Below are 17,264 nucleotides of genomic sequence, written 5' to 3'. Positions count from 1 at the left end.
CTAACTACTTACAGACAGGATGTTAAAGCTACTAACTACTTACAGACAGGATGTTAAAGCTACTAACTACTTACAGACAGGATGTTAAAGCTACTAACTACTTACAGACAGGATGTTAAAGCTACTAACTACTAACAGACAGGATGTTAAAGCTACTAACTACTTACAGACAGGATGTTAAAGCTACTAACTACTAACAGACAGGATGTCAAAGCTACTAACTACTTACAGACAGGATGTCAAAGCTACTAACTACTTACAGACAGGATGTTAAAGCTACTAACTACTTACAGACAGGATGTCAAAGCTACTAACTACTTACAGACAGGATGTTAAAGCTACTAACTACTTACAGACAGGATGTTAAAGATACTAACTACTTACAGACAGGATGTTAAAGCGACTAACTACTTACAGACAGGATGTTAAAGCTACTAACTACTCACAGACAGGATGTTAACGCTACTAACTACTTAGACAGGATGTTAAAGCTACTAACTACTTAGACAGGATGTTAAAGCTACTAACTACTAACAGACAGGATGTTAAAGCTACTAACTACTTACAGACAGGATGTTAAAGCTACTAACTACTTAGATAGGATGTTAAAGCTACTAAGTACTTAGACAGGATGTTAAAGCTACTAACTACTTACAGACAGGATGTTAAAGCTACTAACTACTTAGACAGGATGTTAAAGCTACTAACTACTTACAGACAGGATGTTAAAGCTACTAACTACTAACAGACAGGATGTTAAAGCTACTAACTACTTACAGACAGGATGTTAAAGCTACTAACTACTTAGACAGGATGTTAAAGCTACTAACTACTTAGACAGGATGTTAAAGCTACTAACTACTTACAGACAGGATGTTAAAGCTACTAACTACTTACAGACAGGATGTTAAAGCTACTAACTACTTACAGACAGGATGTTAAAGCTACTAACTACTTAGACAGGATGTTAAAGCTACTAACTACTTACAGACAGGATGTTAAAGCTACTAACTACTTACAGACAGGATGTTAAAGCTACTAACTTCTTACAGACAGGATGTTAAAGCTACTAACTAACAGACAGGATGTTAAAGCTACTAACTACTTGCACACTGAATATCAATATCTCACAACTTTTAACTCCAACTTTCATTTTTAATTCCAACTACTTTTAATAATAATAAGAATGATTTCTTCCTAACTAAAGGAAGAGGCTGTAAGTTGTGTTGTTAGTTACCGTTGTTAGGCAGGTCAGGGCCCTGGTCGGTGGTCAGTTCCTTGTTGTAGCGGAGAAACAGGATAGTGTTCCTGAGGGTCAGAGCGTGGTCAAAATACCTCTGGGCCTCGCCCTCCGCTGTGCTCTCTACCTGAGGGAGGGGGGAGACAGAGACAGAGAGAGGTTAGAACCTGGGCTCTCTACCTGAGGGAGGGGGGGAGACAGAGAGAGAGGTTAGAACCTGGGCTCTCTACCTGAGGGAGGGGGGAGACAGAGAGAGAGAGAGAGGTTAGAACCTGGGCTCTCTACCTGAGGGAGGGGGGAGACAGAGAGAGAGAGAGAGGTTAGAACCTGGGCTCTCTACCTGAGGGAGGAGGGAGACAGACAGAGAGAGAGAGGTTAGAACCTGGGCTCTCTACCTGAGGGAGGGGGGAGACAGAGAGAGAGGTTAGAACCTGGGCTCTCTACCTGAGGGAGGGGGGGGAGACAGAGAGAGAGAGAGGTTAGAACCTGGGCTCTCTACCTGAGGGAGGGGGGGAGACAGAGAGAGAGGTTAGAACCTGGGCTCTCTACCTGAGGGAGGGGGGAGAGAGAGAGGTTAGAACCTGGGCTCTCTACCTGAGGGAGGGGGGAGACAGAGAGAGAGAGAGAGGTTAGAACCTGGGCTCTCTACCTGAGGGAGGGGGGAGACAGAGAGAGAGGTTAGAACCTGGGCTCTCTACCTGAGGGAGGGGGGAGACAGAGAGAGAGAGAGGTTAGAACCTGGGCTCTCTACCTGAGGGAGGGGGGGAGACAGAGAGAGAGGTTAGAACCTGGGCTCTCTACCTGAGGGAGGGGGGAGAGAGAGAGAGAGAGAGAGGTTAGAACCTGGGCTCTCTACCTGAGGGAGGGGGGAGACAGAGAGAGAGAGAGAGGTTAGAACCTGGGCTCTCTACCTGAGGGAGGGGGGAGACAGAGAGAGAGAGAGAGGTTAGAACCTGGGCTCTCTACCTGAGGGAGGGGGGAGACAGAGAGAGAGAGAGGTTAGAACCTGGGCTCTCTACCTGAGGGAGGGGGGGAGACAGAGAGAGAGAGAGGTTAGAACCTGGGCTCTCTACCTGAGGGAGGGGGGAGACAGAGAGAGAGGTTAGAACCTGGGCTCTCTACCTGAGGGAGGGGGGAGACAGAGAGAGAGAGAGGTTAGAACCTGGGCTCTCTACCTGATTGACAACAACAAGAAAACTCTCAACAACAACCCTGTCAACAAATTGGACTGGTGTGTGTACAGTTATGTCTTATGTACTGTCTGTCTGTCTGTCTGTCTGTCTGTCTGTCTGTCTGTCTGTCTGTCTGTCTGTCTGTCTGTCTGTCTGTCTGTCTGTCTGTCTGTCTGTCTGTCTGTCTGTCTGTCTGTCTGCGTGCGTGCGTGCGTGCGTGCGTGCGTGCGTGCGTGTCTGTGTGTGTCTGTGTGTGTGTGTGTCTGTGTGTGTGCGTGTGTGTGTGTGTGTGTATTTGAAGCTGCCATGTCACCTTGTCTCCCGCTCTACAGCCCCTTCTGTTTCTTCCCATGAAGCCTATTAAGACACACAGCTTACTTTCTCCAGCTCCATCAGAAAGCTGTCCAGGGTCTCGTCTGACAGCTTCCCCACCTCAAACATGGTGACGGCATGGCTCTTCAGGTTCTGAGGGGAGAGAACAGAGACATGGTTTATTAGCCTCAAACATGGTGACGGCATGGCTCTTCAGGTTCTGAGGGGAGAGAACAGAGACATGGTTTATTAGCCTCAAACATGGTGACGGCATGGCTCTTCAGGTTCTGAGGGGAGAGAACAGAGACATGGTTTATTAGCCTCAAACATGGTGACGGCATGGCTCTTCAGGTTCTGAGGGGAGAGAACAGAGACATGGTTTATTAGCCTCAAACATGGTGACGGCATGGCTCTTCAGGTTCTGAGGGGAGAGAACAGAGACATGGTTTATTAGCCTCAAACATGGTGACGGCATGGCTCTTCAGGTTCTGAGGGGAGAGAACAGAGACATGGTTTATTAGCCTCAAACATGGTGACGGCATGGCTCTTCAGGTTCTGAGGGGAGAGAACAGAGACATGGTTTATTAGCCTCAAACATGGTGACGGCATGGCTCTTCAGGTTCTGAGGGGAGAGAACAGAGACATGGTTTATTAGCCTCAAACATGGTGACGGCATGGCTCTTCAGGTTCTGAGGGGAGAGAACAGAGACATGGTTTATTAGCCTCAAACATGGTGACGGCATGGCTCTTCAGGTTCTGAGGGGAGAGAACAGAGACATGGTTTATTAGCCTCAAACATGGTGACGGCATGGCTCTTCAGGTTCTGAGGGGAGAGAACAGAGACATGGTTTATTAGCCTCAAACATGGTGACGGCATGGCTCTTCAGGTTCTGAGGGGAGAGAACAGAGACATGGTTTATTAGCCTCAAACATGGTGACGGCATGGCTCTTCAGGTTCTGAGGGGAGAGAACAGAGACATGGTTTATTAGCCTCAAACATGGTGACGGCATGGCTCTTCAGGTTCTGAGGGGAGAGAACAGAGACATGGTTTATTAGCCTCAAACATGGTGACGGCATGGCTCTTCAGGTTCTGAGGGGAGAGAACAGAGACATGGTTTATTAGCCTCAAACATGGTGACGGCATGGCTCTTCAGGTTCTGAGGGGAGAGAACAGAGACATGGTTTATTAGCCTCAAACATGGTGACGGCATGGCTCTTCAGGTTCTGAGGGGAGAGAACAGAGACATGGTTTATTAGCCTCAAACATGGTGACGGCATGGCTCTTCAGGTTCTGAGGGGAGAGAACAGAGACATGGTTTATTAGCCTCAAACATGGTGACGGCATGGCTCTTCAGGTTCTGAGGGGAGAGAACAGAGACATGGTTTATTAGCCTCAAACATGGTGACGGCATGGCTCTTCAGGTTCTGAGGGGAGAGAACAGAGACATGGTTTATTAGCCTCAAACATGGTGACGGCATGGCTCTTCAGGTTCTGAGGGGAGAGAACAGAGACATGGTTTATTAGCCTCAAACATGGTGACGGCATGGCTCTTCAGGTTCTGAGGGGAGAGAACAGAGACATGGTTTATTAGCCTCAAACATGGTGACGGCATGGCTCTTCAGGTTCTGAGGGGAGAGAACAGAGACATGGTTTATTAGCCTCAAACATGGTGACGGCATGGCTCTTCAGGTTCTGAGGGGAGAGAACAGAGACATGGTTTATTAGCCTCAAACATGGTGACGGCATGGCTCTTCAGGTTCTGAGGGGAGAGAACAGAGACATGGTTTATTAGCCTCAAACATGGTGACGGCATGGCTCTTCAGGTTCTGAGGGGAGAGAACAGAGACATGGTTTATTAGCCTCAAACATGGTGACGGCATGGCTCTTCAGGTTCTGAGGGGAGAGAACAGAGACATGGTTTATTAGCCTCAAACATGGTGACGGCATGGCTCTTCAGGTTCTGAGGGGAGAGAACAGAGACATGGTTTATTAGCCTCAAACATGGTGACGGCATGGCTCTTCAGGTTCTGAGGGGAGAGAACAGAGACATGGTTTATTAGCCTCAAACATGGTGACGGCATGGCTCTTCAGGTTCTGAGGGGAGAGAACAGAGACATGGTTTATTAGCCTCAAACATGGTGACGGCATGGCTCTTCAGGTTCTGAGGGGAGAGAACAGAGACATGGTTTATTAGCCTCAAACATGGTGACGGCATGGCTCTTCAGGTTCTGAGGGGAGAGAACAGAGACATGGTTTATTAGCCTCAAACATGGTGACGGCATGGCTCTTCAGGTTCTGAGGGGAGAGAACAGAGACATGGTTTATTAGCCTCAAACATGGTGACGGCATGGCTCTTCAGGTTCTGAGGGGAGAGAACAGAGACATGGTTTATTAGCCTCAAACATGGTGACGGCATGGCTCTTCAGGTTCTGAGGGGAGAGAACAGAGACATGGTTTATTAGCCTCAAACATGGTGACGGCATGGCTCTTCAGGTTCTGAGGGGAGAGAACAGAGACATGGTTTATTAGCCTCAAACATGGTGACGGCATGGCTCTTCAGGTTCTGAGGGGAGAGAACAGAGACATGGTTTATTAGCCTCAAACATGGTGACGGCATGGCTCTTCAGGTTCTGAGGGGAGAGAACAGAGACATGGTTTATTAGCCTCAAACATGGTGACGGCATGGCTCTTCAGGTTCTGAGGGGAGAGAACAGAGACATGGTTTATTAGCCTCAAACATGGTGACGGCATGGCTCTTCAGGTTCTGAGGGGAGAGAACAGAGACATGGTTTATTAGCCTCAAACATGGTGACGGCATGGCTCTTCAGGTTCTGAGGGGAGAGAACAGAGACATGGTTTATTAGCCTCAAACATGGTGACGGCATGGCTCTTCAGGTTCTGAGGGGAGAGAACAGAGACATGGTTTATTAGCCTCAAACATGGTGACGGCATGGCTCTTCAGGTTCTGAGGGGAGAGAACAGAGACATGGTTTATTAGCCTCAAACATGGTGACGGCATGGCTCTTCAGGTTCTGAGGGGAGAGAACAGAGACATGGTTTATTAGCCTCAAACATGGTGACGGCATGGCTCTTCAGGTTCTGAGGGGAGAGAACAGAGACATGGTTTATTAGCCTCAAACATGGTGACGGCATGGCTCTTCAGGTTCTGAGGGGAGAGAACAGAGACATGGTTTATTAGCCTCAAACATGGTGACGGCATGGCTCTTCAGGTTCTGAGGGGAGAGAACAGAGACATGGTTTATTAGCCTCAAACATGGTGACGGCATGGCTCTTCAGGTTCTGAGGGGAGAGAACAGAGACATGGTTTATTAGCCTCAAACATGGTGACGGCATGGCTCTTCAGGTTCTGAGGGGAGAGAACAGAGACATGGTTTATTAGCCTCAAACATGGTGACCGCATGGCTCTTCAGGTTCTGAGGGGAGAGAACAGAGACATGGTTTATTAGCCTCAAACATGGTGACGGCATGGCTCTTCAGGTTCTGAGGGGAGAGAACAGAGACATGGTTTATTAGCCTCAAACATGGTGACGGCATGGCTCTTCAGGTTCTGAGGGGAGAGAACAGAGACATGGTTTATTAGCCTCAAACATGGTGACGGCATGGCTCTTCAGGTTCTGAGGGGAGAGAACAGAGACATGGTTTATTAGCCTCAAACATGGTGACGGCATGGCTCTTCAGGTTCTGAGGGGAGAGAACAGAGACATGGTTTATTAGCCTCAAACATGGTGACGGCATGGCTCTTCAGGTTCTGAGGGGAGAGAACAGAGACATGGTTTATTAGCCTCAAACATGGTGACGGCATGGCTCTTCAGGTTCTGAGGGGAGAGAACAGAGACATGGTTTATTAGCCTCAAACATGGTGACGGCATGGCTCTTCAGGTTCTGAGGGAGAGAACAGAGACATGGTTTATTAGCCTCAAACATGGTGACGGCATGGCTCTTCAGGTTCTGAGGGAGAGAACAGAGACATGGTTTATTAGCCTCAAACATGGTGACGGCATGGCTCTTCAGGTTCTGAGGGGAGAGAACAGAGACATGGTTTATTAGCCTCAAACATGGTGACGGCATGGCTCTTCAGGTTCTGAGGGGAGAGAACAGAGACATGGTTTATTAGCCTCAAACATGGTGACGGCATGGCTCTTCAGGTTCTGAGGGGAGAGAACAGAGACATGGTTTATTAGCCTCAAACATGGTGACGGCATGGCTCTTCAGGTTCTGAGGGGAGAGAACAGAGACATGGTTTATTAGCCTCAAACATGGTGACGGCATGGCTCTTCAGGTTCTGAGGGGAGAGAACAGAGACATGGTTTATTAGCCTCAAACATGGTGACGGCATGGCTCTTCAGGTTCTGAGGGGAGAGAACAGAGACATGGTTTATTAGCCTCAAACATGGTGACGGCATGGCTCTTCAGGTTCTGAGGGGAGAGAACAGAGACATGGTTTATTAGCCTCAAACATGGTGACGGCATGGCTCTTCAGGTTCTGAGGGGAGAGAACAGAGACATGGTTTATTAGCCTCAAACATGGTGACGGCATGGCTCTTCAGGTTCTGAGGGGAGAGAACAGAGACATGGTTTATTAGCCTCAAACATGGTGACGGCATGGCTCTTCAGGTTCTGAGGGGAGAGAACAGAGACATGGTTTATTAGCCTCAAACATGGTGACGGCATGGCTCTTCAGGTTCTGAGGGGAGAGAACAGAGACATGGTTTATTAGCCTCAAACATGGTGACGGCATGGCTCTTCAGGTTCTGAGGGGAGAGAACAGAGACATGGTTTATTAGCCTCAAACATGGTGACGGCATGGCTCTTCAGGTTCTGAGGGAGAGAACAGAGACATGGTTTATTAGCCTCAAACATGGTGACGGCATGGCTCTTCAGGTTCTGAGGGGAGAGAACAGAGACATGGTTTATTAGCCTCAAACATGGTGACGGCATGGCTCTTCAGGTTCTGAGGGGAGAGAACAGAGACATGGTTTATTAGCCTCAAACATGGTGACGGCATGGCTCTTCAGGTTCTGAGGGGAGAGAACAGAGACATGGTTTATTAGCCTCAAACATGGTGACGGCATGGCTCTTCAGGTTCTGAGGGGAGAGAACAGAGACATGGTTTATTAGCCTCAAACATGGTGACGGCATGGCTCTTCAGGTTCTGAGGGGAGAGAACAGAGACATGGTTTATTAGTTCCACTGCTGTCTTCATCATTCCCCTCTAATCAGGGACTGATTTAGACCTGGGACACCAGGTGGGTGCCCCAGGCCCCCTGGGGAGGGGTGCTCCATAGAGCAGAGAGGCCCCCTGGGGAGGGGTGCTCCATAGAGAGGCCACCTGGGGAGGGGTGCTCCATAGGGGCAGAGAGGCCCCCTGGGGAGGGGTGCTCCATAGAGCAGAGAGGCCCCCTGGGGAGGGGTGCTCCATAGAGAGGCCACCTGGGGAGGGGTGCTCCATAGGGGCAGAGAGGCCCCCTGGGGAGGGGTGCTCCATAGGGGCAGAGAGGCCCCCTGGGGAGGGGTGCTCCATAGAGCAGAGAGGCCCCCTGGGGAGGGGTGCTCCATAGAGCAGAGAGGCCCCCTGGGGAGGGGTGCTCCATAGAGAGGCCACCTGGGGAGGGGTGCTCCATAGGGGCAGAGAGGCCCCCTGGGAAGGGGTGCTCCACAGAGAGGCCCCCTGGGGAGGGGTGCTCCATAGGGGCAGAGAGGCCCCCTGGGGAGGGGTGCTCCATAGGGGCAGAGAGGCCCCCTGGGGAGGGGTGCTCCATAGGGGCAGAGAGGCCCCCTGGGGAGGGGTGCTCCATAGGGGCAGAGAGGCCCCCTGGGGAGGGGTGCTCCATAGGGGCAGAGAGGCCCCCTGGGGAGGGGTGCTCCATAGGGGCAGAGACCAGAGGCAGTGCAGCGGGAGGTGAGTTACAAGTGGATCGGGAATTCAGTGAGGCCTTCGGGAAGAAAGGTTTACATTTTGCGCACTTAAACGTCCGACGCCTACTATGGAAGATTGATGAGATACACCTGTTGGTTTGTTTTGCAAATCAGAGGTGACTAATGTTTTACAGAGACATTGTTGGATTAATCTGTTCGTGACTCAGAAACTGAGCTAGGCAATGTTGTCAGGAAGGATCTGAATCAGAACGGTGGAGGGGATATGTGCCTTTTGTAAGATCGAACATTGCATACAACGTCAGGTCGGATTTAATAGCTGATCTGGAGATTGTCTGGCTGGATATGTGCCTTCCCAAAACCAAAACCGATTTGTTGGGGGTGTGTTACAAGCCGCCCAATCAGAATGCATTCTGTGAAGGTCTTGAAATTGTGTTGTCAAACTGTAATGATTCTCTGGTGACGGAAATCATTTTGTTAGGAGACTTCAATACTGATGTCTGCAAAAGAGTTGAGTAATAGTCTATGGAATCAGTGATCATTTTATTACATTTTGCAGAAAGAAGATTTTTAAAGATATATTGAAGTCACAAAACTGTTAGAATCAGAGGACTCGCTGGAGAGAAGTTCCCCATAATAAAAAAATTATACAAATCATGAGGAAGGTGGTGAGGGGTCAGAGGTCAGAGGTTAGGGTACGAACTGGAGAGAGGTTCCCCATCATGAGGAAGGTGGTGAGGGTTAAGGGGTCAGAGGTCAGGGTACGAACCGGAGAGAGGTTCCCCATCATGAGGAAGGCGGTGAGGGTTAAGGGGTCAGAGGTCAGAGGTCAGGGTACGAACCGGAGAGAGGTTCCCCATCATGAGGAAGGCGGTGAGGGTGGAGTCAAACAGGAAGGCGATCCTCTTGGTGGGCGGGGCAGCAGGACCAGGGTTACTCAGGCTGCTCACGCTGGCGTTGTCTAACACACAGAGAGAGAAGAACATCCCATGATGCTATGGGGGATACTACGCTGGCGTTGTCTAACACACAGAGAGAGAAGAACATCCCATGATGCTATGGGGGATACTACGCTGGCGTTGTCTAACACACAGAGAGAGAAGAACATCCCATGATGCTATGGGGGATACTACGCTGGCGTTGTCTAACACACAGAGAGAGAAGAACATCCCATGATGCTATGGGGGATACTACGCTGGCGTTGTCTAACACACAGAGAGAGAAGAACATCCCATGATGCTATGGGGGATACTACGCTGGCGTTGTCTAACACACAGAGAGAGAAGAACATCCCATGATGCTATGGGGGATACTACGCTGGGGGGGACACTACGCTGGGGGGGATACTACGCTGGGGGGGACACTACGCTGGGGGGGATACTACGCGGGGGGGGGGGGATACTACGCGGGGGGGGACACTACGCTGGGGGGGGATACTACGCTGGGGGGGATACTACGCTGGGGGGGATACTACGCTGGGGGGGATACTACGCTGGGGGGGGACACTACGCTGGGGGGGGAATACTACGCTGGGGGGGGAATACTACGCTGGGGGGGGATACTACGCTGGGGGGGACACTACGCTGGGGGGGACACTACGCTGGGGGGGGGACACTACGCTGGGGGGGGAATACTACGCTGGGGGGGATACTACGCTGGGGGGGATACTACGCTGGGGGGGATACTACGCTGGGGGGGATACTACGCTGGGGGGATACTACGCTGGGGGGGGGACACTACTCTAGGGGGGGCACTACTCTGGGGGGACACTACTCTGGGGGGACACTACTCTGGGGGGGACACTACTCTGGGGGGGACACTACTCTGGGGGGACACTACTCGGGGGGGATACTACGCTGGGTAATACTACTGGGTAGACACTACTCTGGGGGGACACTACTCTGGGGGGGACACTACTCTGGGGGGGACACTACTCTGGGGGGGGACACTACCTTGGGGGGCCAGAGCCAGGGCTTGTGGTGTATTCTGGGTGGTAACAGTGGAAACGCTCACCTTGGTCCTCCAGGCTGGTGGTGTCTGTGTCTGTAGCCGAAGACCCAGCCTCCATCACAGGACTCCCCTGTTCCCACGACAGCAGCATCTGTTTGGGATCCACTGTGCTCCTGGGACACGGGGTGGGAAACCCCACACATACATTACACTGGGGCTGTGTGTGTGTGTGTGTGTGTGTGTGTGTGTGTGTGTGTGTGTGTGTGTGTGTGTGTGTGTGTGTGTCTTATAGTGTGGATGTGATTTATTAAAACAAAAATTAGGTGGATATATTGAAGTAACATCAGTCAGGAAGTTAAAGCTTGGTGGCAAATGGGTCTTCCAAATGGACAATGACCCCAAGCATACTTCCAAAGTTGTGGCAAAATGGCTTAAGGACAACAAAGTCAAGGTATTAGAGTGGCCATCACTAAGCCCTGACCTCAATCCTATAGAAAATTGGTGGGCAGAACTGAAAAAGCGTGTGCGAGCAAGGAGGCCTACAAACCTGACTCAGTTACACCAGCTCTGTCAGGAGGAATGGGCCAAAATTCACCCAACTTATTGTGGGAAGCTTGTGGAAGGCTACCCGAAACACTTGACCCAAGTTACACAATTTAAAGGCAATGCTACCAAATACTAATTGAGTGTATGTACACTTCTGACCCACTGGGAATGTGATGAAAGAAATAAAAGCTGAAATAAATCATTCTCTCTACTATTATTCTGACATGTCCCATTCTTAAAATAAAGTGGTGATCCTAACTGACGTAAGACAGGGAATTGTTACTAGGATTAAATGTCAGGAATTGTGAAAAACTGAGTTTAAATGTAGTAGTGTAGTGATATAATGATATAGTTATACAGTGATATAGTGGTATATTAGTATAGTGATATAGTGATATAGCAGTATATTGATATAGTGGTATATTGATATAGTGGTATAGTGATATAGTGGTATAGTGTGTCATGACTGTCCTGATCAGGTCAGGGTACAGGAGACCACCACCCTACAGATTATCTCCCAAACCCCCAACAGAGGAGGAGAGATCTAGGGGTCTGAAGATGTGGGGGTTTTATGACCCCTCACGCCCATAATAAACCTTAGGCCACAGAGAAATTCCTTTGTCCTCACTATGGAGAACTGGCCTCAGAACATTAAACATGCAATAAAGGGACTTTGGAACAATGGTTTCCGTCAGCCACAATGGTGGTCATGACGAGAGGTGGAATATGAAAATGTATGTAACTTTTGAATTGTTATTAAAGGTTAAGAGATGACGTTATTATGAAAACATTGCACCTTTAAGAGTTTTCCCAGTATATGCCTGATGTTTATACATTGTACGTTGTGTGGAAAATATCCAAATCAAAGAGAATGTTTTGGTAAAGATGAGATGTGAAGGTAGTGTCTAAAATAGGATTTTAGTCAAATCTAGGCCTTGCCCCTTAACTTGGTCCGCCCAGAGAATTGCCCTAAAGGCGGTTACGCCCACTTCTGACCCGAGGGTATAAGACAGGAGAGTGAAGAATTAACATATCAGACTAATTGACCCCAAGCTGCAGCGAAGGTCTAACAAAGTCAACAAACCCCAAAACGAAACACAAGGTTGAAGACAAAGAAATCTTTTTCTACACGAGCTACGGAGGAGTAGCTGTGTCTAAGCGGGTGAATTCAAGCCGAACCACCCAGCCTCCACTCTCCATTGAATCGTGGTATCTACACCGTTCGAGTCCGAAGCTGTGAGCTCTGAGCTACAGAGCTGTCTGTCCTCAGAAGACCCCTTTCAGATCAAGGGCGAGGGATCAGACCCCTAAGCCAAGAAGGACACTGACATCGTGAGGACAACCAGAGAGTTGCGCCGGAGAAGTGCGTCATTGAGAAGCCTAAACGACACACGCGGAGCTTCCCACCTGAGACCTCCAACACGTAATTACATCATTATATTCTGACCCATAAGAGCGGCAGTTCGGGGCAAGGCTAGGTTTAAATAAGCATGGCTGACAAATGAACCCAAATGTATATTTCTCTCGTGTACTTTCTTGGTTTCTCTCTTTTTTAAATCCCCATTTTGGGTAACACGCGCCATAGTGTGTTGGCCCGTTATACTAAGTCCTAATCAATAGCTAGACTGTGTTTTGTGTATGTGTATTTTTATCATCATTTTAGCTTGCTAGTAAATAAATAATCAACTAAGATTGGTGTGGTAAACTCATTGGTGGGACCCGGGTCCGTGCAGATTCCCGGATTATGCGACGTTCAGACATGAGACAAGAGGTTGATTAATTTAGCAACTGTTGTAAAATCGATATTCTGATATCCTTTGAGTTAATTTGGGAAATAGAAACTCAATCAAAATACTGTTCCCATGGTGCCCCAGGTTGATGAGTTAATAATTGCTTGATTCATCGCTTAATTCATTTAATCACGCACTTATAAACCGTTAATCATTCGATGAGCAACAGTCGTCACATTAACTAATACAACGTCACGACAAGTGATATAGTGGTATATTAGTATAGTGGTATAGTGGTATATTGATATAGTGGTATATTAGTATAGTGGTATATTGATATAGTGGTATATTAGTATAGTGGTATATTGATATAGTGGTATATTAGTATAGTGGTATATTAGTATAGTGGTATAGTGGTATATTGATATAGTGGTATATTAGTATAGTGGTATATTGATATAGTGGTATATTAGTATAGTGGTATATTAGTATAGTGGTATAGTGGTATATTGATATAGTGATATAGTGGTATAGTGATATAGTGATATATTAGTATAGTGGTATAGTGATATAGTGGTATAGAAGTATAGTAATATAGTGGTATAGTGATATAGTGGTATATTAGTATAGTGGTATAGTGATATAGAGGTATATTAGTATAGTAGCATAGTGGTATAGTCATATAGTGGTATATTAGTATTGTGGTGTAGTGATATAGTGGTATAGCGATATAGTAGTATATTAGTATAGTGGTGTAGTGATATAGTGGTATATTAGTATAGTGGTATAGTGGAATAGTGGTATATAAGAATAGTGATAGTGATATATTAATATAGTGATATAGTGGTATATTAGTGTAGTGATATAGTGATATATTAGTATAGTGATGTAGTGATATAGTGGTATAGTGAAATAGTGGTATATTAGTATAGTGCTATAGTGGTATAGTGATATAGTGGTATAGTGGTATAGTGATATAGTGGAGTAGTAGTGGTATATTGATATAGTGGTGTAGTGATATAGTAGTATAGTGGTATAGTTATATAGTGATATAGTGGTATATTAGTAGAGTGGTATAGTGGTATATTAGTATAGTGGTATATTAGTATAGTGGTATAGTGATATAGTGAAATATTAGTATAGTGGTATAGTGATATAGTGGTATAGTGATATATTAGTATAAGTGTATTGTGGTGTAGTGACATAGTGGTATAGTAGTATAGTGATATATTAGTATAGTGGTATAGTGGTATAGTGATATAGTGGTATATTAGTATAGTGGTATATTAGTATAGTGGTATAGTGATATATTAGTATAGTGCTATAGTGGTATAGTGGTATAATAGTATAGTGGTATAGTGGTGTAGTGATATATTAGTATAGTGGTATAGTAGTATAGTGATATATTAGTATAGTGGTATAGTGGTATAGTGATATAGTGGTATATTAGTATAGTGGTATATTAGTATAGTGGTATAGTGATATATTAGTATAGTGGTGTAGTGGTGTAGTGGTATAGTGGTATAGTGGTATATTAGTATAGTGGTGTAGTGATATAGTGAAATATTAGTATAGTGGTATAGTGATATAGTGGTGTAGTCGTATAGTGATATAGTGGTATAGTGGTATAGTAGTATAGTGGTATAGTGATATTAGTATAGTGGTATAGTGGTATATTAGTATAGTGGTATAGTGATATATTAGTATAGTGGTATAGTGATATAGTGGTATATTAGTATAGTAGTATAGTGATATAGTGGTATATTAGTATATTAGTAAAGTGGTATAGTGATATAGTGGTATATTAGTATAGAGGTGTAGTGATATAGTGGTATAGTGATATAGTGGTATATTAGTATAGTGGTATAGTGATATAGTGGAATATTAGTATAGTGGTATGGTGGTGTAGTGATATAGTGGTATAGTGATATAGTGATATATTAGTATAGTGGTATATTGATATAGTGGTATATTAGTATAGTGGTATAGTGGTATAGTGATATAGTTATACAGTGATATAGTGGTATATTAGTATATTAGTATAGTGGTATAGTGATATAGTGGTATATTAGTATAGTGGTATAGTGATATAGTGGTATAGTGATATAGTGGTATATTAGTATATTAGTATAGTGATATAGTGGAATATTAGTATAGTGGTATGGTGGTGTAGTGATATAGTGGTATAGTGATATAGTGATATATTAGTATAGTGGTATAGTGATATAGTGGTATATTAGTATAGTGGTATAGTGGTATAGTGGTATAGTGATATAGTGGTATAGTGATATATTAGTATAGTGGTGTAGTGATAGTGGTATAGTTATACAGTGATATAGTGGTATATTAGTATAGTGGTATAGTGATATAGTGGTATATTAGTATAGTGGTATAGTGGTATAGTGATATAGTGGTATATTAGTATAGTGGTATAGTGGTATATTAGTAAAGTGGTATAGTGATATAGTGGTATATTAGTATAGAGGTGTAGTGATATATTGGTATAGTGATATAGTGGTATATTAGTAAAGTGGTATAGTGATATAGTGGTATATTAGTATAGTGGTGTAGTGATAGTGGTATATTAGTATAGTGATATAGTGGAATATTAGTATAGTGGTATGGTGGTGTAGTGATATAGTGGTATAGTGATATAGTAGTATAGTGGTATAGTTATACAGTGATATAGTGGTATATTAGTATATTAGTATAGTGGTATAGTGATATAGTGGTATATTAGTATATTAGTATAGTGATATAGTGACATAGTGGTATATTAGTATATTAGTATAGTGGTATAGTGATATAGTGCTATAGTGGTATAGTGATATAGCGGTATAGTGGTATAGTGATATAGTGATATATTAGTATAGTGATATAGTGATATAGTGGTGTAGTGATATAGTGATATAGTGGTATATTAGTATAGTGGTATAGTGATATATTAGTATAGTGATATAGTGGTGTAGTGATATAGTGATATATTAGTATAGTGATATAGCGGTATATTGGTATAGTGATATAGTGATATATTAGTATAGTGGTACAGCGATATAGTGATATATTAGTATAGTGGTACAGTGATATAGTGGTGTAGTGATATAGTGGTATAGTGATATAGTCTTAGTGTAGTGATAAAATGGTATAGTGGTATATTAGTATAGTGGTATACTGATATAGTGGTATATTAGTATAGTGGTGTAGTGATATAGTGGTATATTAGTATAGTGGTATAGTGATATAGTGGTATATTAGTATAGTGGTATAGTGATATATTAGTATAGTGATGTAGTGATATATTGGTATATTAGTATAGTGGTGTAGTGATATAGTGGTATATTAGTATAGTGATATAGTGGTATATTAGTATAGTGATATATTGATATATTAGTATAGTGGTGTAGTGATATAGTGGTATATTAGTATAGTGATATAGTGATATTTTAGTATAGTGGTGTAGTGATATAGTGGTATATTAGTATAGTGATATAGTGGTGTAGTGATATATTGGTATATTAGTATAGTGGTATAGTGATATAATGATATATTAGTATAGTGGTGTAGCGATATAGTGGTATATTAGTATAGTGGTATAGCAGTATAGTGGTATATTAGTATGGTATATTAGTATAGTGGTATAGTGGTATAGTGATATATTGGTATAGTGGTATAGTGACAGTGGTATATTAGTATGGTATATTAGTATAGAGGTATAGTGATATAATGGTATAGTGATGTAGTGGTATAGTGATATAGTGGTATAGTGATATAGTGGTATAGTGATATAGTAGTATAGTGATATATAGTAGTATAGTGATATATAGTAGTGTAGTGATATAGTGATATGGTAGTATAGTGATATATATTAGTATAGTAGTATAGTGATATATAGTAGTGTAGTGGTATAGTGATATAGTAGTATAGTGATATATAGTAGTATAGTGATATATAGTAGTGTGGTGATATAGTGTTATAGTAGTATAGTGATATATAGTAGTGTAGTGATGCAGAGATAGAGTAGTATAGTGATATATAGTAGTGTAGTGATATAGTAGTATAGTGATATATAGTAATATGTAGTAGTGTGAGTGATATAGTAGTATAGTGATATATAGTAGTGTAGTGGTATAGCAGTATAGTGATGTAGTGATATATAGTAGTGTAGTGATATAGTGATACATAGTAGTGTAGTGATATAGTGGTATAGTGATGTAGTGGTATAGTAGTATAGTGATATATAGTAGTGTAGTGATATAGTGATACATAGTAGTGTAGTGATATAGTGGTATAATGTTGTAGTAGTGTAGTGATATATAGTAGTGTGGTGATATAGTGATATAGTGGTATAGTAGTATAGTGATATATAGTAGTGTAGTGGTATAGTGGTATAGTGATATAGTGATATATAGTAGTGTAG

At 44.2% G+C, this 17,264-nt stretch overlaps 1 protein-coding gene across 5 annotated transcripts in view; it reads right to left on the bottom strand.

Moving 5' to 3' along the window:
* Nucleotides 1-17,264, bottom strand: part of LOC106589122 (protein FAM91A1) — a 100,588-nt gene that overhangs the window by 39,819 nt on the left and 43,505 nt on the right. For all 5 annotated transcript variants that reach the window (XM_082970263.1, XM_082970264.1, XM_082970266.1 and 2 more), the window contains 4 exons: nt 10,635-10,744; nt 9,464-9,582; nt 2,791-2,877; nt 1,238-1,367 (listed from right to left, as the gene is read on the bottom strand). In XM_082970263.1, the coding sequence (XP_082826389.1) occupies nt 1,238-1,367; nt 2,791-2,877; nt 9,464-9,582; nt 10,635-10,744 (446 nt within the window). The remainder of the gene's footprint in view (nt 1-1,237; nt 1,368-2,790; nt 2,878-9,463; nt 9,583-10,634; nt 10,745-17,264) is intronic.

This window comes from Salmo salar, chromosome 27, assembly GCF_965601325.2.
Source record: "Salmo salar chromosome 27, fSalSal1, whole genome shotgun sequence".
Lineage (NCBI taxonomy): Eukaryota > Metazoa > Chordata > Actinopteri > Salmoniformes > Salmonidae > Salmo > Salmo salar.
This window is presented reverse-complemented; position numbering and strand designations above follow the sequence as displayed.